General features: G+C 36.0%; 1 protein-coding gene across 4 annotated transcripts in view; it reads right to left on the reverse strand.

The window, feature by feature from the left end:
- Window positions 1-19117, reverse strand: part of spir (spire type actin nucleation factor) — an 825932-nt gene that overhangs the window by 744432 nt on the left and 62383 nt on the right. For all 4 annotated transcript variants that reach the window (XM_069842160.1, XM_069842159.1, XM_069842161.1 and 1 more), the window contains exon 2: window positions 17608-17642. In XM_069842160.1, the coding sequence (XP_069698261.1) occupies window positions 17608-17642 (35 nt within the window). The remainder of the gene's footprint in view (window positions 1-17607; window positions 17643-19117) is intronic.

Below are 19117 nucleotides of genomic sequence, written 5' to 3' on the forward strand. Positions count from 1 at the left end.
TTTATCCTTTGAAGAGATGGAAATTTTAAATATCTTGGAGCAACAGTAACAAATATAAATGACACTCGGGAGGAAATTAAACGCATAATAAGTATGGGAAATCTCTGTTATTATTCGGTTGAGACACTTTTGTCGTTAGTATGCTGTCAACTAATCTTAAAGTTAGAATTTATAAAACAGTTATATTACCGGTTGTTCTGTATAGTTGTGAAACTTCGACTCTCACTTTGAGAGAGAAACAGAGATTAAGGGCGTCTGAGAATAAGGTTCTTACGAAAACATTTGGGGCTAAGAGGGATGACGTTACAGAAGAATGGAGAAAGTTACACAACGCAGAACTGTACGCATTATATTCTTCACCTGACATAATTAGGAACATTAAATCCAGACGTTTGAGATGATCAGGGCATGTGGTAGGTATGGACGAATCCAGAAATGCATATAGTTCGGAGGCCGAGACGTACATGGGAGGATAATATTAAAATGGATTTGAGGGAGGTGGGATATAATGATACAGACTGGTTTAATCTTTCACAGGATAGGAACCGATGGCAGGCTTATGTGAGGGCGGCAATGAACCTGCGAGTTCCTTAAAAGTCATTTGCAAGTAAGTAAGTAAGTAAGAATAAAGGTACATATTGCTTTTTATATATAAAGATTACTCTAGCACCCCCTGAAAGAGTACATAATTAACTGCATTATAAGCATACAGGATGAATCGTAAGTAATGGTATTAATTTCAGGGGGTTATTCTTTGAGATATTTCTTATAAAAACTTTAAATATAGTTTTGTGTAATGTGTAGAGTGGTTTCATGACATGATAACCTGATGAAATTAAGATTAAGGTATTTGTTAATAGTAGTACTCATTACACTCGCCCTTACTGTGCTCCAACCACAAGAAAATCTTTGCGGAATGAAACGGAGCGGGATAATGCTGTGAATGAATTTTGATGTCATAAGGTCACACACGTGGGTACTCTTATCTCTATTGGCTCGCTCTCACAGCACAAACAATAACATTGTTACACACATATTTATACTACCCTAGTTACAAAATTAGATCACTGTTAATCTCCTGGTCTTTTAATCCCTCCATACAGGAAATAAGATATGCAGGAGAGCGCATGGTTTTTAAACTGACGTTATAACGATAACATTATCTATCTACTTCGCTCCAGTAGATGACGCAATAGTAAGCACATTCCTTTCACGGTTGATCTCCTGGTTGGAGAACAGTAGATCTTTAATTATGACATCACTGCAGCGGACTGTTGTGCGAGTGGGTACATATTGTTATGTAGTTGGGGTTGTGCCGTCGTCCCGGCGCCGTCTAGACAATTTTAGAGAGATAACTATTGGCTTTTTTCGGTTTATATATTGTCCATGAAGGGAGACAGCGACGTAATATCTTCTGCTGGCAGATAGATAAAACTAATTTAAGCAGTCTACTAGGGAAATCTACTCCAATCTCATAAAATACGCAAACCTAAACATCGATTTTTCCATGTCACCCTTGCGACACAAAATTTATCGCATACTACAAACTTTGATGCCATTCTCCTTACTTCCAATGTATTTGCTGCCAGTCCAAATCAAGTCTACTTCTTGAAAGAGAGGGGTTTCCGTGCCAATTGAAATGAATTCTGGTTTCTTTATAAATTAAATGTTCCGTAAAAACAAGCAAAACGAAGTGTCCGTCCTTGTTCGCATTTGCTATGTTCTTCGATTTGCTAAGACATGTTTTTTTTAGTTCACAATAAAATAATGCATAGAGCAAATAGACAGCTTCAAATTCCTGGGGTGTACTATAAGCAGTAACATGAGTTGTTACCAAGAAGTCAAAAGGAGAATAGCAATGGCAAAGGAAGCTTTTAGTAGAAAAAGAAACACCTTCTGCGGACATCTGGAAAAAGAACTAAGAAAGAGACTAGTGAAGTGCATTGCGTGGAATGTAGCATTGTATATGGGCAGAAACATGAACATTACGACGAAGTGAAGAGAAGCAACGCAGGGCAGCAAAATATGTCAAAATGGGAAAGGGGCATGGCGAAGAGAAGTAAAAGACTTGGGGTGGGAATTTCTCAAATCAAGACGACGAAAAACCAGACTCACCGCATTTTAAGGCTCAAATGGGACACAAAGTATGGACCGACATCAATGCTAGAGTAGTAACACCATCATACTTAGGCAGGGCTGATCGTATTAGGAAGCGTAAATGCAAATGCAAAAACAAAAACAAAAAAACAAAGAACGGACGTGGCAAAATTTTCCTTTGTTAACCGCACAATAGCAGACTGGAACAGCTTACCTGCGGCAATATTTCAGGGTCGACCTCTCAAAATCAATACATTTAAGGAAAGATTGAGAAGATTAGACTGAAAATTTAATTGTAGGCGCAGAGTAATTATCTAAGTTGTGTCGTGTAATTAATTAAGTTGATATGTAATTAAGTTGATAATAGTTGGGTTTAATAGAAGTACTTATAAGTTCGGCGTATAGTAGGCGTTATTATAGCATAGTTTTTATTTATAGTCCTAGGTTTACTTCATTTATTTATTTATAGTTAGATTTAAATTTACATTTACTTTATTTTTTATTGCTGTAATTATTATAATGTTATTATTGTATATTATAGCCTATATAACTGCCATCGGGTGTATACCCAATTGTAGTGTTAATAAATACATAGGCCTACATACATACACATAATATGGATCATATGCGGTGATTAAGAGGAAGGCAAAAAATCGGAGAGACTGCAGTGAAAGACTTGCCAGGCCCTGAAAGTAATAAAGGAAATTCACATTGATACAGTAAATTTTCTGCCGTTTCGAAATTGAAGTAGTTGTTATGCCTCAGCAAATGGGTAGTAGGCCTATATGCTATATTTTGTTTACTTGAATCATTATCCGACCGTGGTTCACTTACGCAGACTTTCTGACTACACTGTTAACAGCATGGTAAATGTTAATCTTTCTGAAGTCCAACTCAGAAGTGATGGTTGATTAAGGATTCAGGACCGAGTTATCAGATAATGTACAACATGTGTATTTATATATGGTAATAATTTTCATAAAAGAGGAAGACTTCAACGTCCTCCAAAACTCGAGGCGCAATGTTGCAGACTCAGTTTATAGATCAACATTCTTCATCGCAACAGGGTTCCATGGACTACACATAATTAATGGAACAACGTTTCTACTTACGCGTATACTATACCACGGCATTGTAGTTTAGAAGATTTGTGGCAGGGTGGATGTCCTAAGATGTCTAAAAAAATCTATTGACAGTGTCCGAACATCATTTGCACGGTCTTCAAAAGTCGATTTGCAAAGCTTCCCACGAACTGCAAGGTTAGTAATTTCATTCATAAAATCATACGTAAGCGATTACATCTCAGTGCTTACAAAATGCAACCTATTCAAGTTTTAAGGTCAAATGATTGGCCATGGCGTATTAAATTCACAAGCACCATGTTTAATTTGACAGAAACAATGATTACTCCATGAATGTGCTGTTTTCGGGTGGAGTTAGTCTATACGTGTCAGGCCATATCAACAGACATGAAGTTCACACAATGTGCACAGAAAACCTTCACAACACTGAGTATACGCGCGATAGCCCTAAGAAAAATGTCTGGTATAAAATCATGCATACCTAGTTCATAGACACTTTCATCTTTGCAGAGAAGACAACCACATCATAGGTTTATCTTGACATGATATAATTTATCACAGATGTCGAGTGAAAGAATAGGCCATTAGTAATTTTTCAGCAAGATAGACTCCAGTGAGGGGGCGCACTATTTATCACAGTTTCTTAACCAGAAATTTCTTCGCAGATGAATGAGCTACGATGGACCGATCGCATGACCTCCGCATTCACGAGACATCACACTCCTAAATTTCTTCTTCTCTGAGATACGTTACAGAATGTTGTGCATAGATCCTTTGGTAACACTGTGACCCTCTGCACCATGATAACCAGAGCTAGAAAGTTGGTATCAAAACTGTTAAGTTGTGTGAACTTGGACTATACCTCTACTGAATGGAAAGTAATAGCGCATCTCTCAATGTCAGTGAACCAGAACGACAAACATGTACAGCCGGGGTGGTAACCAAACATGTGTTCCAATCGTCCACAGCCTTAGAACAAGAAAATAATAAATGAATAATATAAAAAACAATTATTTGTAATTATAAACTTCGTAACTGCCAAACTAAAATAATTTACTCATACATATAAAAATTATCCTCTGAAATTATGGCTGTATATATATTATCAGGCAGTACATCTCACTTGACGATGTGTGTCAGAGGAAGAACAATTGTTTTTATCCATCTGCAGTCTGACTAGTGTAATATGTAGCTAATCGGCGGTGTATGCAATGGAGGGGGAAAGGAACTGGCCACCCTATTCCATTATCTCCTGGCCCAGTTGCCTCATAAATGTGCCTTCTTGGTGTCACTTGTGGAGGGTTCAGACCTTTCTTCGGACAGTTGACTAAACAACAACATATAAAAATAGCATACAAAGTATACAATTATGATTCTAGCCTCATTATAACAAATAACAATGAACATTTTCATTTTGTCAAAAGAAATACTGCTTTTATGTTCAGAAAAAAAAAATAATATTTGTACTCTGAAAATATTCGTTCTACGTCACAAGACGTTACTGGAGCAAATCTGAAATATGATAGAGTATATCTTACTATCATCAGGTGAACAACTACTTTGTGAATCTAATAGTGTATCTCGTATGTGACACATAATATTAAACCCATAATTATTTTCAAGAAAATTTTTAATTTCTATTGTAATGACAGCTAGGAAGTTCGTATCGTAATTCCGATGTTTAACTTTGATTGTAACGCAACCGAATGCATAGCAGCACGAGACGTCAACATTTGACGAAGAATAATCGGGGAAAAAATAAACGTGTTACACACTCCTCTTTGCATAATTATTTAGTAACAGATGAGTTTACTTTTTTGGAATCATGCATAATTAATAATATTACTTAAATAATACAATAATAATAGAATAGCTCACTTTGTTCAGAACTTAAAATATTACTATAAATTAACAATATTCTTCGAACTATTCACGCTTCCACACAGCCCCACAGAATGCCACTATGCGTTATGTGAGCATACTGTCTGTAGCGAACGGGAGCAGGGCGACATGAAATTCATTGCTTTACAATTCACGAGACCTAACCTAAAAATCTAGTTTGATCACGTGAAATGATTAGTACGAATTCCGAAAACAGAACACCACTTTAAAATGTACAGCTGACTTAAAAACTTACAAGTACTTTCTTTCTAAGGGGAAATCGCTACCATGTTATTTCCTCTCTTGGACATTTTAATAAAAATCTAAACACGAAAGAATTTCATTAAAATGTCAAATATATTTACGTGCATGTTTCATATGAAGTAGGTCTATAAGCTATTTCTTATTTAATTACATTTACCTGAATATAGAGTTGAATTGGAATCACAACGAAACAGAACTGAATTGTGTATTGATATTAATATTAATACCGGTATTACTAATTAATTATTAATTCACAAGCCTAGGTATTGCATTTTCAACAGTTTGCTTTACTGCAAGCCGAAGTTATTGCTGCCAACGTAACAGTTAGAAAATAACTGCCAGTTTTAATATTTGTCAGTACCGTACTCAAAATTCGAAACGAAGTTGGTAAAAGAAAATTCAACCTGAGAGCTAGAAAATCACTATAACCTACTAGCATATGTAGTAATGGGGGAAAAATGGTTACGTTTCACCCTTAGGGTATTAAGTAAGCTGACCGGACTATAAACGTAGCATATGAGAGAGACTCGTAAATATTCCATTTTCCTGCCAAGTATCGAAAATGGGTCTGATAAGCGAGCTAAAAATGTTACCGCTTGAAGTTCAGCGGAGGACGTCAAAATAAACCACAGTAAATATAGAAATATCGAATTAAGGAAGATTTTTAGAGGAGATTACAACTGTACAAGTGAAGAAAATTCTAAGCTTCCTATTAAGAGTAACGACTTTACTTTCATTTAACTTAATTCTTTGTAATAAGTGAAGAATGTAGCTCACCATGCGTAAGTCAAAGGCTTGAGCTTTTATTGCTTTTACACACGTAACTAGTTCTCATGAGAACATTCCACCAACGTTTTGTATCCTTTCTTACGATACGCTACCGGTATAACTTTCTTGTGGATAAATACAATTGCACGCTTCTTATGAAATAATAATACTGAAGTAGTACAATCGTTATTAATAATCCAGACACTTTTCACTGAACAAGAAAAAAATAACTGAAATTCGTAGGATTCTTGGAATCATAAAAATTTTAAGTCCTTCGCTGTGGAGTAACGGTTAGCAGTAGGGCTAATATAATTAGAAGTCTTCAGTTTTCAATATATATTTTTAACACCTATATATCACTATAATATAGAAATATGATAAAGGAAGTGAAATGTTACAAAACGCGCTAATACGTAATGAAAAAGCATGCATCACCTTTGTGAGAGACATTTTTAAGAAAGAATGAAAAAATGCATTATGTAGGCCTACGACACCCAGTAAATCCACTCACTATTATTATTATTATATTTTATTTTTATTTTTATTTTTCGTTTTATTTTAAGTTCAGAAAATAATCAAATTTTGTTTGAAAAATATTATTCATCTTTGTTTCCATGTTGATTCTTAATTAAATTGTTTCAAAGTTTCTATGTCGTCTTACATTATTAAGCTTGTTGACTTTACTTAATATTACTGTACAATCTTGTAAATAACATTAACAACATACAATTTTATGCCCTTAACTCTCCTTCACCGATCGATGGTCGGTTGTCCAGGTACTAACTTTATTTGCAACAGACGAAACGTCATTCTTTTGCTGTTTTCCGTACTTCAGCTACAGAATCTGATGAGTTATAAATAATATGGTTACTAATTTAAGCTTATATAGTACCTACTGTATGTTACTGTAATACATAGTGTCTACGAATGTTCGATTACGAAATTAAATATTGAAAAATTCGTTCAAATATATCAAAATATTTTCGTTTAAAAATTGATAATAGAAATTTTAATTTCACATCCCGTAACCTCTAAATTAAGCACTATTGATAAACATTAATATACGGAATAAATACGACGAAAATTCATATAGCATAATTTATAATAATTTTAAAATTACATTTTGGATATTTGCATTTAGAAGTCCAAAATTAGTAGTTAGTTAGTTAGTGGGGTTTAAAAAGGGCGCGTCAGCTACTATGGCTATTTGCGGCCCTTGTCTAAAATTCTTCACAAAACAGAAACACAATACAATAATAAGAACGCTAAAAAGAACAAAAAGTGTTGTCACGGTTAAAACGAGGTACACAACAAAATTAGTATCAACGGTCACAGAATAATGGTTATTAGAGGAGAAAAATTCGCTCCGGCGCCGGGGATCGAATCCGGGTCCTTGGTTTTACGTACCAAGCGCTCTAACCACTGAGCTACGCCGAAGTTCAATCCACAGCACCGGATCGAATCCCCCTCCTCTAATGTTTTTCCCTTTCCTCTAATAACCACTGTTACCTTAACAGATAAATTCTGTAGGACTAAAAATTAATCTTTACGTAGATTTCACAGAATAGCAAGCCCAACAGATATATTAAAAAAAATACTGAGGAATTGAATAAAAACCATTAAAACTATAAATAACGCTGGAAATTGTCGTTCAGGAGGACGCAGATTGTACGTCTTGAAAGAGATGAAGTGGTCAGTTTTCGTATGGAGACGACGCGATGAACCGACCACTTAGGTCCAAAACCTTGGATGATGATGATGATGATGATGATGATGATGATGATGATGATGATTCAGTAACATTTTACTAATATTCAGATTTGCAGGATACAACACGGCTATTTCATACAGTTATCTGACAATCTACTACTCCTACACAACATGTAGATGAACGAAATGCACCAGCGGCACCAACTTTATGTGTTTATTTACATCTGTTACTGCAATCTTAGATTAAAAAGATAAGCTGGAACAGCAAACAGGTTACACCCTCCGGAAAAGCTCATTTAAAAGAAGCTAACAAGGGCGGGTTTCGGAGTCATCATTTGTGTCACTGATCCGGACAATCTTGTCAACAAATAACACATCGTTCTAAGTTGTGCTTCTTAATTTGTGCTCGAGACGAGCTGGGCAGTGGGTCAAGGTGAAAGAAGATGTGCTACGAGCGGCGTGACATCATCTCAACAGGAAGGGTGGTATAATAGGCCTACCTCCACCAATACAGAGAAACACAAAAGGTATGTAACCTCACTTTCGAGATCCCTCTTCCACTCCCGACCAACTTCCTTTACAAAGACCGTAAGATCACATCTCGGCCTTTAAGGGCCGATTGTATAAACCATTTAATCTTAGATCAGAGGTTAAATTGGTCCTCGTTCTAGCTGAACTTGGAATTTTGTGTTGTATAAAGTCTAATCTGAGATCAATTTGTCTTAAACTAAAGTCAACTTTGACTAAGAAATTTCTCCGATTAAGCTAGATGATCCAAGTTCAGTTATTTCTTTTCTGTTTGAAGTATATGACTGGCAGATTGTGCAAAAAGAATAATAAGCATTTTTATTAATATACAGTAAAACTTGGTTATAGCGACCTCGTTTAGCGACCTCGTTTTGTGCGACACCTCGCCTATAACGTCAAATATTCTGTGATTCCAACTAATCCCCCATAAGACATATGCTTTTCTATCTTGCTTAATACGACAAACGTATGCGTCTACCTCGCATATAACGTCATTTTCAACCTCAATTTGGAATAAGATTTTCTAAGAACCAAAGTATTTTAAGAAATATTTTGTTGAAATCTGGCCCTGACAAATTCTTTACTGTCCCCTTCTGTCATAGACCTCTGGAATGCAGGCGGATTCCCCACCCCACTGTAATCTGCCCGAATTCATGCGGTATTAGGTCAGTTTCGACAGGAAGTTTTCACTAAGTGCACGCATTTTAACGCAGTATGGCCACTAAAAAGTGAGTGACGCTTTAGAAGTCATTAGAATTATGAACATATTCTATGAAGCTAGGAAGAGAGCAGTGAAATTGCAACTGACATTATGAACATAGAACGTAATCTAGAAAGTGTGTATTGGACAAGTAGGAGACAACAGAGTAAAATGACTGATTACTTCACCCCTAAGTAAAGTAGTCTGGTGAGTACTGAACAAACTGTTTTAATACAGAATACTGTATTTATAATTGTATGCCTACGTGTATTTTATTATGTTCATGGTAGGCTTAAAAGTCAATACACAAATTTAAAATAAGTCTAATTAAGTTTGTTATTTTTCATTTTCCACCTCACTAGATTCATAATGTGACACTCGTTTATAACAACATAATTTTTAAGGTCCCTTGGATGTCGTTATAACCAAGTTGTACTGTATATGGTATATATATATATATATATATATATATATATATATATATATATATATATTAATTTCTTGCCTTAATATATAAACATTCTTATATTTTATAAGGCTTTATCGTGTTCAGCAGTATCAAATATAACCTATAATTATATTATGTTTATATCAACCATTAATTATTCATGGATATGATAGGTACATTCATAAATTTTCAATTAACTGTATTACTAAACGGAAATTGTCGTTTTATAAAGCTTTATTATGTTTAGCAGTATCAAACACCATAACATGATAACAATTTGGAGAACGGTCAACCTTCTTCTTATTGTCCGCCATTATTTACAATGCACAAAACAAACCAGTGTCTCCAACAGAGTGTACGGAAAGTCGCCAAAAAGTAATTCTAAAGTCGCTAGATTTCTTATTACCAACAAAGAAAGATTACATTTTGTCACTATGAGGTGCTAAAAAGATCGCTAAATCCCTATTTAAGCAATATAAAAGTTAAAAGAAATTGTCGTCAAAAAAGAGTTAAAGTCGCTAAATTGGCAACACTGAACAAACCTGTACAACATGGCCCGCGCATCACATACTTCACCTGTTTATGCGATGTTGCCAAGTCTTTTTCACGTGAACTTAGATGCATTTGAACCTAGGTAATTTGATCGCAGAAAAGTTTTATACAATAGAAGAAGTGTCTGAACTCGGTTCACTTTCCGATCTTCGATCAACATTGATCTTTAGTCAGGGAGTTTTATACAATTGGGCCTAAGTGTTATTGAAGGCTTGAAGCAGATCCCTTAATGCATGCAAGATTGCAATTTTTATGTAAGACTATCTTGTTATGTTAGTGCGTTGTACTTCCAATTTGACCCTTCCATTCTTTGTCTGGACAGCCTATATTTCTCTGTCCACTTCGCTTATACTGATGGAATCTCGAGGGAAATCTGTGTACCTCTTTTCTTTCACTTATATTTAAATCACTAGAGTTTCGTCCGTCTCTAAGCAATAAATTCCTTTTCTTGTACAGCAAATGCGTTTCATGGAGGGTCTACTGACGTAGTCTTGAGCACTCGGGGTAATGAGCGGGACTCGTTATCCGACATTGTATTTAAATGTGGATTTGAATATCGTTGGGCTGATTACATTGTTGGGTTTTTTTCAAGCATTTCCACGGCTCTAAGGAAAATGCAAGATAATAATCCCAAGGCGAATTCTCAGATTTATGTCCCCAAAGACCATTTCGTTATCAATAGGGCTCGAAAGTTGATGAAATAACATATTTTTTCCAAAACATCACAGACAATGCAGGATGCAATAAAAACTCGTTTCACTTTTTATTATCTACTGGTCATTTTTTATTAAATGTTCTACTTCTTGTTGCACTTTTGCCTTTTCTGCTTTTGAACTGACTTTTTTTTTTACGGTGTAGTCGTACTCATAGTCTCTCTCGCTACCATAATATTAATACTCGATCACAACGCGATAACACGTTAGAAATTCCACTTCACACATCATCTCTGTATTCCTCATCTTTCACTGTTGCTACCTCTCGTTACTGGAACTCTCTGCTGCCTGAAGTCAACGGCTGCCGAACACTGAAATCTTTCAAATCCAAGTTAGAAAATTATCTTATGACGAATTGCCAAACTAACTTACTATTATGACAAGTGTTGTATTGCATGTTTCCACGTATTCACATTTTTTTATGTTCCAGTGATATTTAACTTATTTTATATTTTTGTTTTCATATTTTCCGATAATGGTATATCTATAATGTGATAAGTTGAGCTATATATAATCATAATTTTCCTTACTGTGTGTACCGGTACTTAAAAATATTGTATTCATTGTATGCTTTGTACTGCACTATTATTATTATTATTATTATTATTACTATTCTTATTTTTTATCATCATTATTATCAATAATTGTCTTATTTTTTATACTTTGTATGTCTCATTTATTTTGACATTTTATTATGCTTATTCTTTCTTTCTGTATGTTATATATCATGTCTAATTTCTACTTACTTGTTGTTTACATTTTATTATTATCTTATTCAGTTTTGTGTGTAAAATTGTAGTGTACTTTGTAAATTTGTAGTGTTTTTTGTAACGCAGTTTTACTCCTGGTTGAGTGTTAGAGAAGGCCGTATGGCCTTAACTCTGCCAGGTTAAATAAATTATTATTATTATTATTATTATTATCATTATTATTATTATTATATTTGAGAACCTACTGCAGATTGCTTACGCAATTCGACTGCGTCATACAGGAATTTTCCTTATGGTTGTATCAATCTTGACTTCTGATCACGTCCACACCTGTGGAGTAACGGTTAGCGCGTGTGGCCCCGGAACCAGCTGGCCCGGGTTCGAATCCCGGTCGGAACAAGTTATCTGGTTGAGATTTTTCCGGGGTTTTCCCTCAACCCAATTTGAGAAAATGCTAGGTAACTTTCGGTGTTGGACTCCGGACTCATTTCATCGGCATTATCACCATCTCATTCAGATGCTAAATAACTTGAGATATTGTCGTGTCGTAAAATAACCTACTAAAAAGCTCCTGATCACGTGTGTTGCGTGCTTCTAATAATTCAACGCAACAGAATAAACACTGCAGCCGGAGTGCCCGCAGTCAGCATATTATATCTCACAAGTGAAGACGTAAACGTGTGGGATGTAAAGCAACAGGTGATTCTTCAAACTCAAGATCCTACGAAGGCGATGACTCTTTACTACAATTCTGAATAAGAAGTATTTCCGGGAATTTCAGTTTCTCCCAATATTTAAATTTGCATTGGCGTGATTTCAAAGGCATTCAATATTATTATTATTATTATTATTATTATTATTATTATTATTATTATTATTATTATTATTATTATTATTATTATTATTATTAGAGGAGAAGGTGGAAATATGGGCTAGGAGTGGTAATATGGGCTACCTCGTTTTTTACTATATATGGTGGTGTTACCTAGCGAAAAAGCTCTAAAAGTACATCTCGTGTCCATCAGTCTGCGTACACAAAGACACAAACCAGTTGCCTTTGTGGTGTGGATGTGGTGTGATCTTTGTGTTTTCATCAATTTAAAAGTTTTTGCAGATATGTAGTTTCAATTTTATTGAAATAAATATATTTCGTGTTTAGAAATCACGGTTGATGTGTTGCACTGACTAAGAATAGCTCTGTCACATGGCATAAGAGTAATATTTATTTAGAACAACAATTGCCATACATAATCTTAGAAACCTTCATGAGTCGATGCTGCTAGTATGGGCTACAGCTATGTGCCAAAAATGGGATAGGTAGCCCATATTACCAGCACGTTAACACGTCCCGTTTTTTCACTATCGTGATTTGAGTTATTTGTTACAGAATGTTGCCATTCATTGACACAGATTTCCTACTTATGTTTCTTTGTTTTTTTTTTTTTGTTTTTTTTTTTTCAATTTTATTTTCAAATTTTTGTGGTAGCCCATATTTAGACCCTACTACCTAAAGAGGACCAGTTCGTCTTTCTTTGAAAAAGCAATTATATGCAAATATCTATTGCAACTATTGACCTTTAGGACTGGAAAAATTGTATATGAATAATTACTCTGTATGCCAATCAAGATTTTCAAGCAATATGCCACACCATTTTCCATTATTATGAGGAAAACAAAATGATAGCCCATGTTTCCACCTTCTCCTCTATTATTATTATTATTATTATTATTATTATTATTATTAAAATCTTGGTCTTCTTTATTTTAATGCCATATTTTAATGAATTTAAGGTCATTTTATACGTCATTTTTCTGTTACCTTTACGTCATCAACTTCCTAGTACTAGTTGTCACTAATTCCACCAACACTAGATAACCTGATATAGTGTCGTTGAATAACATATTCTAAAGTTATTCGTGAACCAAACGTTTTCATAAAATACGGTAATGAAATCTAGAAGACGTATTCGTCGAGCTGAAGTAGATTGTTAAATGTCCATTTGCCTGCAGCTAGGGTTGGGAAGTTACGCGTAATTTGTCATAAATGTAAAAAAATGTAATAACATGAAAACTTGCTGTAATACATTAAATAAACAAAGTGTTCAGTTGTTACTCCACTTCCCAGGCTACCGGTGCATGCATTACTCGCGGTAATCCATTCGAACTCTCCATTTGTTCTACTTTTTTTAAAGATACGACAACTCTACATAGTATCACAGTCTACTATATACAATCACGAAGCTTGAGTTTTGAGGGTGCTAGAAACAATAGACTGTGACGGTACTATTTTGTAATGAGGCGATATTAGCGATCCTAGTGGTGAGCAACTATCTAATGTTGCTTAACTACTCGACGCATCGATACAAATTCCAGAATTTAATAGTCGTCGAAGGCTGCCAACGGTTTTTTTAAATTAGTTATTTTACGACGCTTTATCTAGCGTCTGAATGATATGAAGGTAATACTGCCTGCGAAGTGGGTCCAGGATCCAGCGCCGAAAGTTACCTAGCATTTGCTCTTAATGGGTTGAGGGAAAACTTCGGAAAAAACTTAACCAGGTAACCTGTCCCAATCGGGATTTGAACCCGAGTCCGCTCGTTTCACAGTCAAGCATGCTAACCGCTATTCCACAGCGGTTGACCCGACGATTTTCATCATGTGCATTTTGTCAGAGTTTCCCAATGTTCCCACAGACATCATTTGTACATTTGTTTGACCGAACTCCTTATATCATTGTGGTAATGATAGTATCTTTGTAGTAAAGCCGAATTCGTTTATTTTCCTTTATCAGCTGACCGAAGATGTCGTCCTGCTCCCAAAGGCCAGTATTAAAGAGAATACAAAATTTGTTGTCCTTTCAAAAACTCTCGGCGAACATTTTCCCAGAGGCAACACTTTTTTCTTTAGCTACACACCTCTAGATTGTTCGTGATCGAATTGTGATCTGCTAGTCTCTAGACATTTTAAAAGGATGGAATGATGTAATCAACTTTAGCTCAAAGCTAATGCTTTCAGTAAGAGTTTATACTGGGTGTTCATTTCAAAGTGTTATGACGTCACTGATGTGAGTCAACGATCTGAAGCGAGTTTCAGCTTTTATGTCAGAGAAGTTACTCAAGGCGTTCAATCTGAACTTAAGAACGTGTACGGTATAACTTGAACGTCATAGCAACAGATGGCGGTCTGTACGGTCTGTGTGCTACCATAACCTCTTTCGAACTGTGTTTTGCGCCGGCAAGTCGTACGCAGGGTATTTGTTATCATCGGTTGCATAGACAACATTCCACAACACAAATCAAATGCTCCGTGTCCATGTTGACCGTCGAAGTTAATGTCAACAAATACTGTACGTAAGTAATCGTCTTAACCCTCTCCCCATATCCCGACAGTAAGAAAAAAACTCACCTCAGTACGTGTTTCCAAACAGTTCACATTCCTGCCATACGTATCGGTAATACTCTTCAGAATGAACGCCGTACTTGCTAGGCAACTTCTCCGGCACATAGGTAATACGCCTCTGCGGAAATGTAGGAAGATTGAATTCTCTAGGCTCATCGGCTAGCCACATGACGACATACAGCGAGCCATGACACACTTTGAACTGAACACGCAGTATACAATCAGTGACCTTTAAGTTAGTAAGAACCCGCATAAAAAAATAAAAGTTTAAGTTAATATGTTGTACGCAGGAAGACCTTTGCATAGCACGTATGATGAACTTGGTTTTATTCCCAAAAATTTGAAACTAAAAACTGCGTAACACGTACATTTTGTGGCTCCATAATTAAAAACACAACAACATAACGTTTTCAAGCACATAAAAGAGTACTGAACTTATTAATTTGCTTCCATGAAAATAAATATCATTCCGGCCGATATTCAATTTCATTATAATATTCATATCAATTCTCCGATCGCAGTTCACGAAATGCGGAGGGAGCTGCTATACAGACATCTCCATCAAACCTGGATATGCAGCTATTCTTAGCACAGTCAACTGGTGTGGGTGAGAGTGAAATGAGCAGGGGATTATCGTAACAGTTCACTATGGTGGACATAGAGCTGGGGGTTCACCCTCCCCCTTTAGAATAAAAACTCCCTTCCATGTGCGGCCAGTGCAAGGCTTAAGAGCGATCGTCCTACTATAGCTAGACCATTTAGAAAATGCAGCTATGGTGGAAACTTTAACTCATTTTCTTCTCCTACACTCGTTGCATTCCCCGACGTCGATCACCAATCAGAATCTGTGTCTTAACTCAAGTTGGTGGTACTAGGCCGCTATTATCGTGACTCTCATTGGATTATGTTGTTTACTTCCGCTTCAACCGTAAACCTCTGGTCAAATACTTGTCCTCTATTTTCCGCACATCCTTATATAATTTCCTCCATTTTTGGGGGAATATTCATCCATGAGTTTATGATCAAACAATATTTCTCACGTAAAGACATGCCAACACTCTGGTTATAACTTAAACACACAGCATTATTACTATTATTCATTTATTTATTTAATACTTCACTTCACTACAGTTCACTTCACTTTGGCGCAACTGTACTCCGTAAGAATTTAGCGTTCGTCATGAACAAAAATTGTGGGAGGGGAGATTAGCGCATGAGCATTACAACTGCATTTACAAAGTAGTATCACTATAGCACTAGTGAGTTGTTTACATGATAATCAAGCACGCAGAAGGATTTATGTTCTCTAGTCAACGCCATTTTCCTTCACTGCTCTACTGCTGACTCCTTGCGGGCGAAAGTGGAAACAACGGGAGGAAACTAAATTCAAAATATTTACCTTTCGAAGCACACGCTTCACAATACAATACATTCATAAGATTTCATACAATAAATTACTGAAATCGGGTTCATCATTTTGACTTGCTCTGTACTAATATCCTGTATCAAATTAATTGAAAACTAAACATTCTTACACATCAAGTCAGTTTTGCTTGTAAATCGTTAGCCTATATACAGTGCAGATACGGAAATAAAATTTGGAGTTCCCTTATTGTATATATTTCGCTTACAACGCACTGCGCATGTGCAGTAAACAAGATTCCCTTTATATATGCTACTTGTGGACAGTAGTGTGAAATTGTTGCCTATATACAGGTATCTGTATCTGTACTTCTCATAACTACCAACGTTTCTAAGTCCGAATACATGTACATTTTAGATTAAACCCATGGATGAATATATAATAGGATGCGAAACTTACTGAGTTTCCCATAACACATACTAGACGCGCTGTTGTAGAAATTGATCTTGCTGCCACCTGTTGGGAGGAGGGGCGTTATTACATCTAGCAGCGCACCAAGTATCGAAAAGAGTAACTAATTACTCCATGCATTTAGCAGCGCACCTGGTGACGAAAATGTTAAACTGTGCAGAAAGTATTCCCTCCCGACCTCATCGATATTCAAAACTAACCCAATTTAAAATAAAACATTTACATTTTATTTCTCACAGCATCTTCTACTGAAAATTCTTACCGGAGCCAACAGGAAGATAAAAGAGACGATCTATTTTACACTACCCAATTAAAATATAACCAGACAGAGACAAAAAATAAAGCAAAAGATTATATAATTGGGATTGTATTCTTTGGGTATTTATTGTACAGCGCAATGGAAAAGTCTGCAAGAACTACTTAGTTCAATTTATTATATTACTATTACTTTACAATACATTCAACAACACTATTTTTACAACGTCCATAAACATCACTGTTTATACACACACGTAGTATCACTTTATGTTCACCTATTAACAAGTTTTTGTCTGCCATCTTGTCTCCTCGAACAATATCTCAAAGGGATAAATAGAGAACTCTGGATAATGTACCCAACACGTAGTTCTAATGTTCACCACCAACGACGTTGGGCACTGATCATCTTATTTCAGCCCCCCGCCGCCAGATAATGCTAACCGCAGTTTCGCATCCTATTATATATTTATCCATGTTAAACCCTTCATACGAGAGATCATACTTAAGGTTACTCTGTTCTAAGCGCACAGCGCGTAAGATTAAGCTGGCATGCTGTTTCAGTAGGTTTCTATAAGAATTAAATGGAGAGTTTCTAACGAGAGAACATAGTGCTGAGGGCACTATAATTTTATAATGGTACAAGTAACAGTCTTCTTTCCTTACCTTGTGCTCTGATGACATCGGTTTCCGCGGGGGATCTGAAATGAGAAACGACAATCGTCATTTACTTTTGCACTTGTATCAGTACTTAATCTGACGTTGCACAAAATACAAGAAAAAATATGGTGTGTAGTTACAGAACGACCAAGACATGATTACCGAATATGTCACTGCCACTGTACTTTCACTTGTTGCACACCAAGCAATCCGAATCTACAAGTTACTGGTGATTTACTTCTTACTGCACAATTCGCGGTCCCACATGCACCCAATATACCACAAGATACTGGTAGTGACATCAGTTCTATCAGTTCTGTCAGTAAATGAAAAGTTCGTCACGTGTGAAATAATGTATTACATAAAGTTTTGAAACTACGTCAGGGATGCACCCTTAGCATTTTTTTTTTCGGAATAACATCAGAGGAAATAAGACACGATTTCGCTATTATTAAGTCAGCTAGAGTCCTACTTACTACAAAAGAGTATCATATTAACAACACAGAAATATGACATATCTCAGACGGGATTTGACTCCAGTACCGTGTCTCAATTTTAATTTATTGGTCTGACCCAATATTTTGGGTTTGCCCTGCGACACAGAATAGCTCACAATAAAATTTAAAATGAAAAATTATATAAACAGGTTTCAGACAAAACTGATTAAGACATAAGAAAAAAAATAGAACCAAATATAATTTAAATTGAATGTACACCATAAAGATGCTGACGAAATATCGCTACAGTAAATTTTATTATGGTGGTGACGATGGCATCTTGAAGATCTCTCGTCAGCTTGTATTTTTCCCTCCACTTTATAAAGGCTTTCGGAATGGTGCCTCTAGCTCCGAAGAAGAGACCGGTAACTGTGATTTTTTCTACGTTGTATTTCGCCGATAGGTACTGAATCGTGGGCTCGTAGATTTTCTTCTTCTCTTCGTTCACTTCAGATGGTTGAGTGGCTGAAATTTCAAATCTGATTGTAGGATCAATTATTTCGGCTGCCTGTTTATTTCTATCTATAGCTATGATATCGATCCTACGATTGCTTCCACCATCAGCAATACAATGAACTTCACGCCTTAGTCTTCGTGTATTTCAATTTTTAGTATTCTCATTCAAGATTTTGAAATCAAAATATCTGAAATGGTACAAAGTTAGCTATTAGCTCTGTGTGCTATTTGAAGACCTGCAGTATGTTACCACTTCTGCTCTGTTCTACCTGTCTAAACTACCATCATCAAAAGGTACACAAAAAAAAAGAAAACTGGAATTATTAAACCCTAATACTGGAATGGAATGGAATTTCTGAAGGGAGGGCACTACAACACAGTACTGCGACCCACACCGGCTGACTACACTAAGGTTCGCCGCGTACCCAGGTTTCCCTTGGCCAGCCCCCTGCGTGAGTCGCCAGCGGGCGTTTGGGAAATGCTATGGAATAATGACGAAATGGAGAAATGTTGACGAAATGATGTAAATGCCTAACATGGGGAACGAGAGAAGTCTGAGAAAA

Source organism: Periplaneta americana, chromosome 12 (assembly GCF_040183065.1).
Source record: "Periplaneta americana isolate PAMFEO1 chromosome 12, P.americana_PAMFEO1_priV1, whole genome shotgun sequence".
NCBI lineage: Eukaryota > Metazoa > Arthropoda > Insecta > Blattodea > Blattidae > Periplaneta > Periplaneta americana.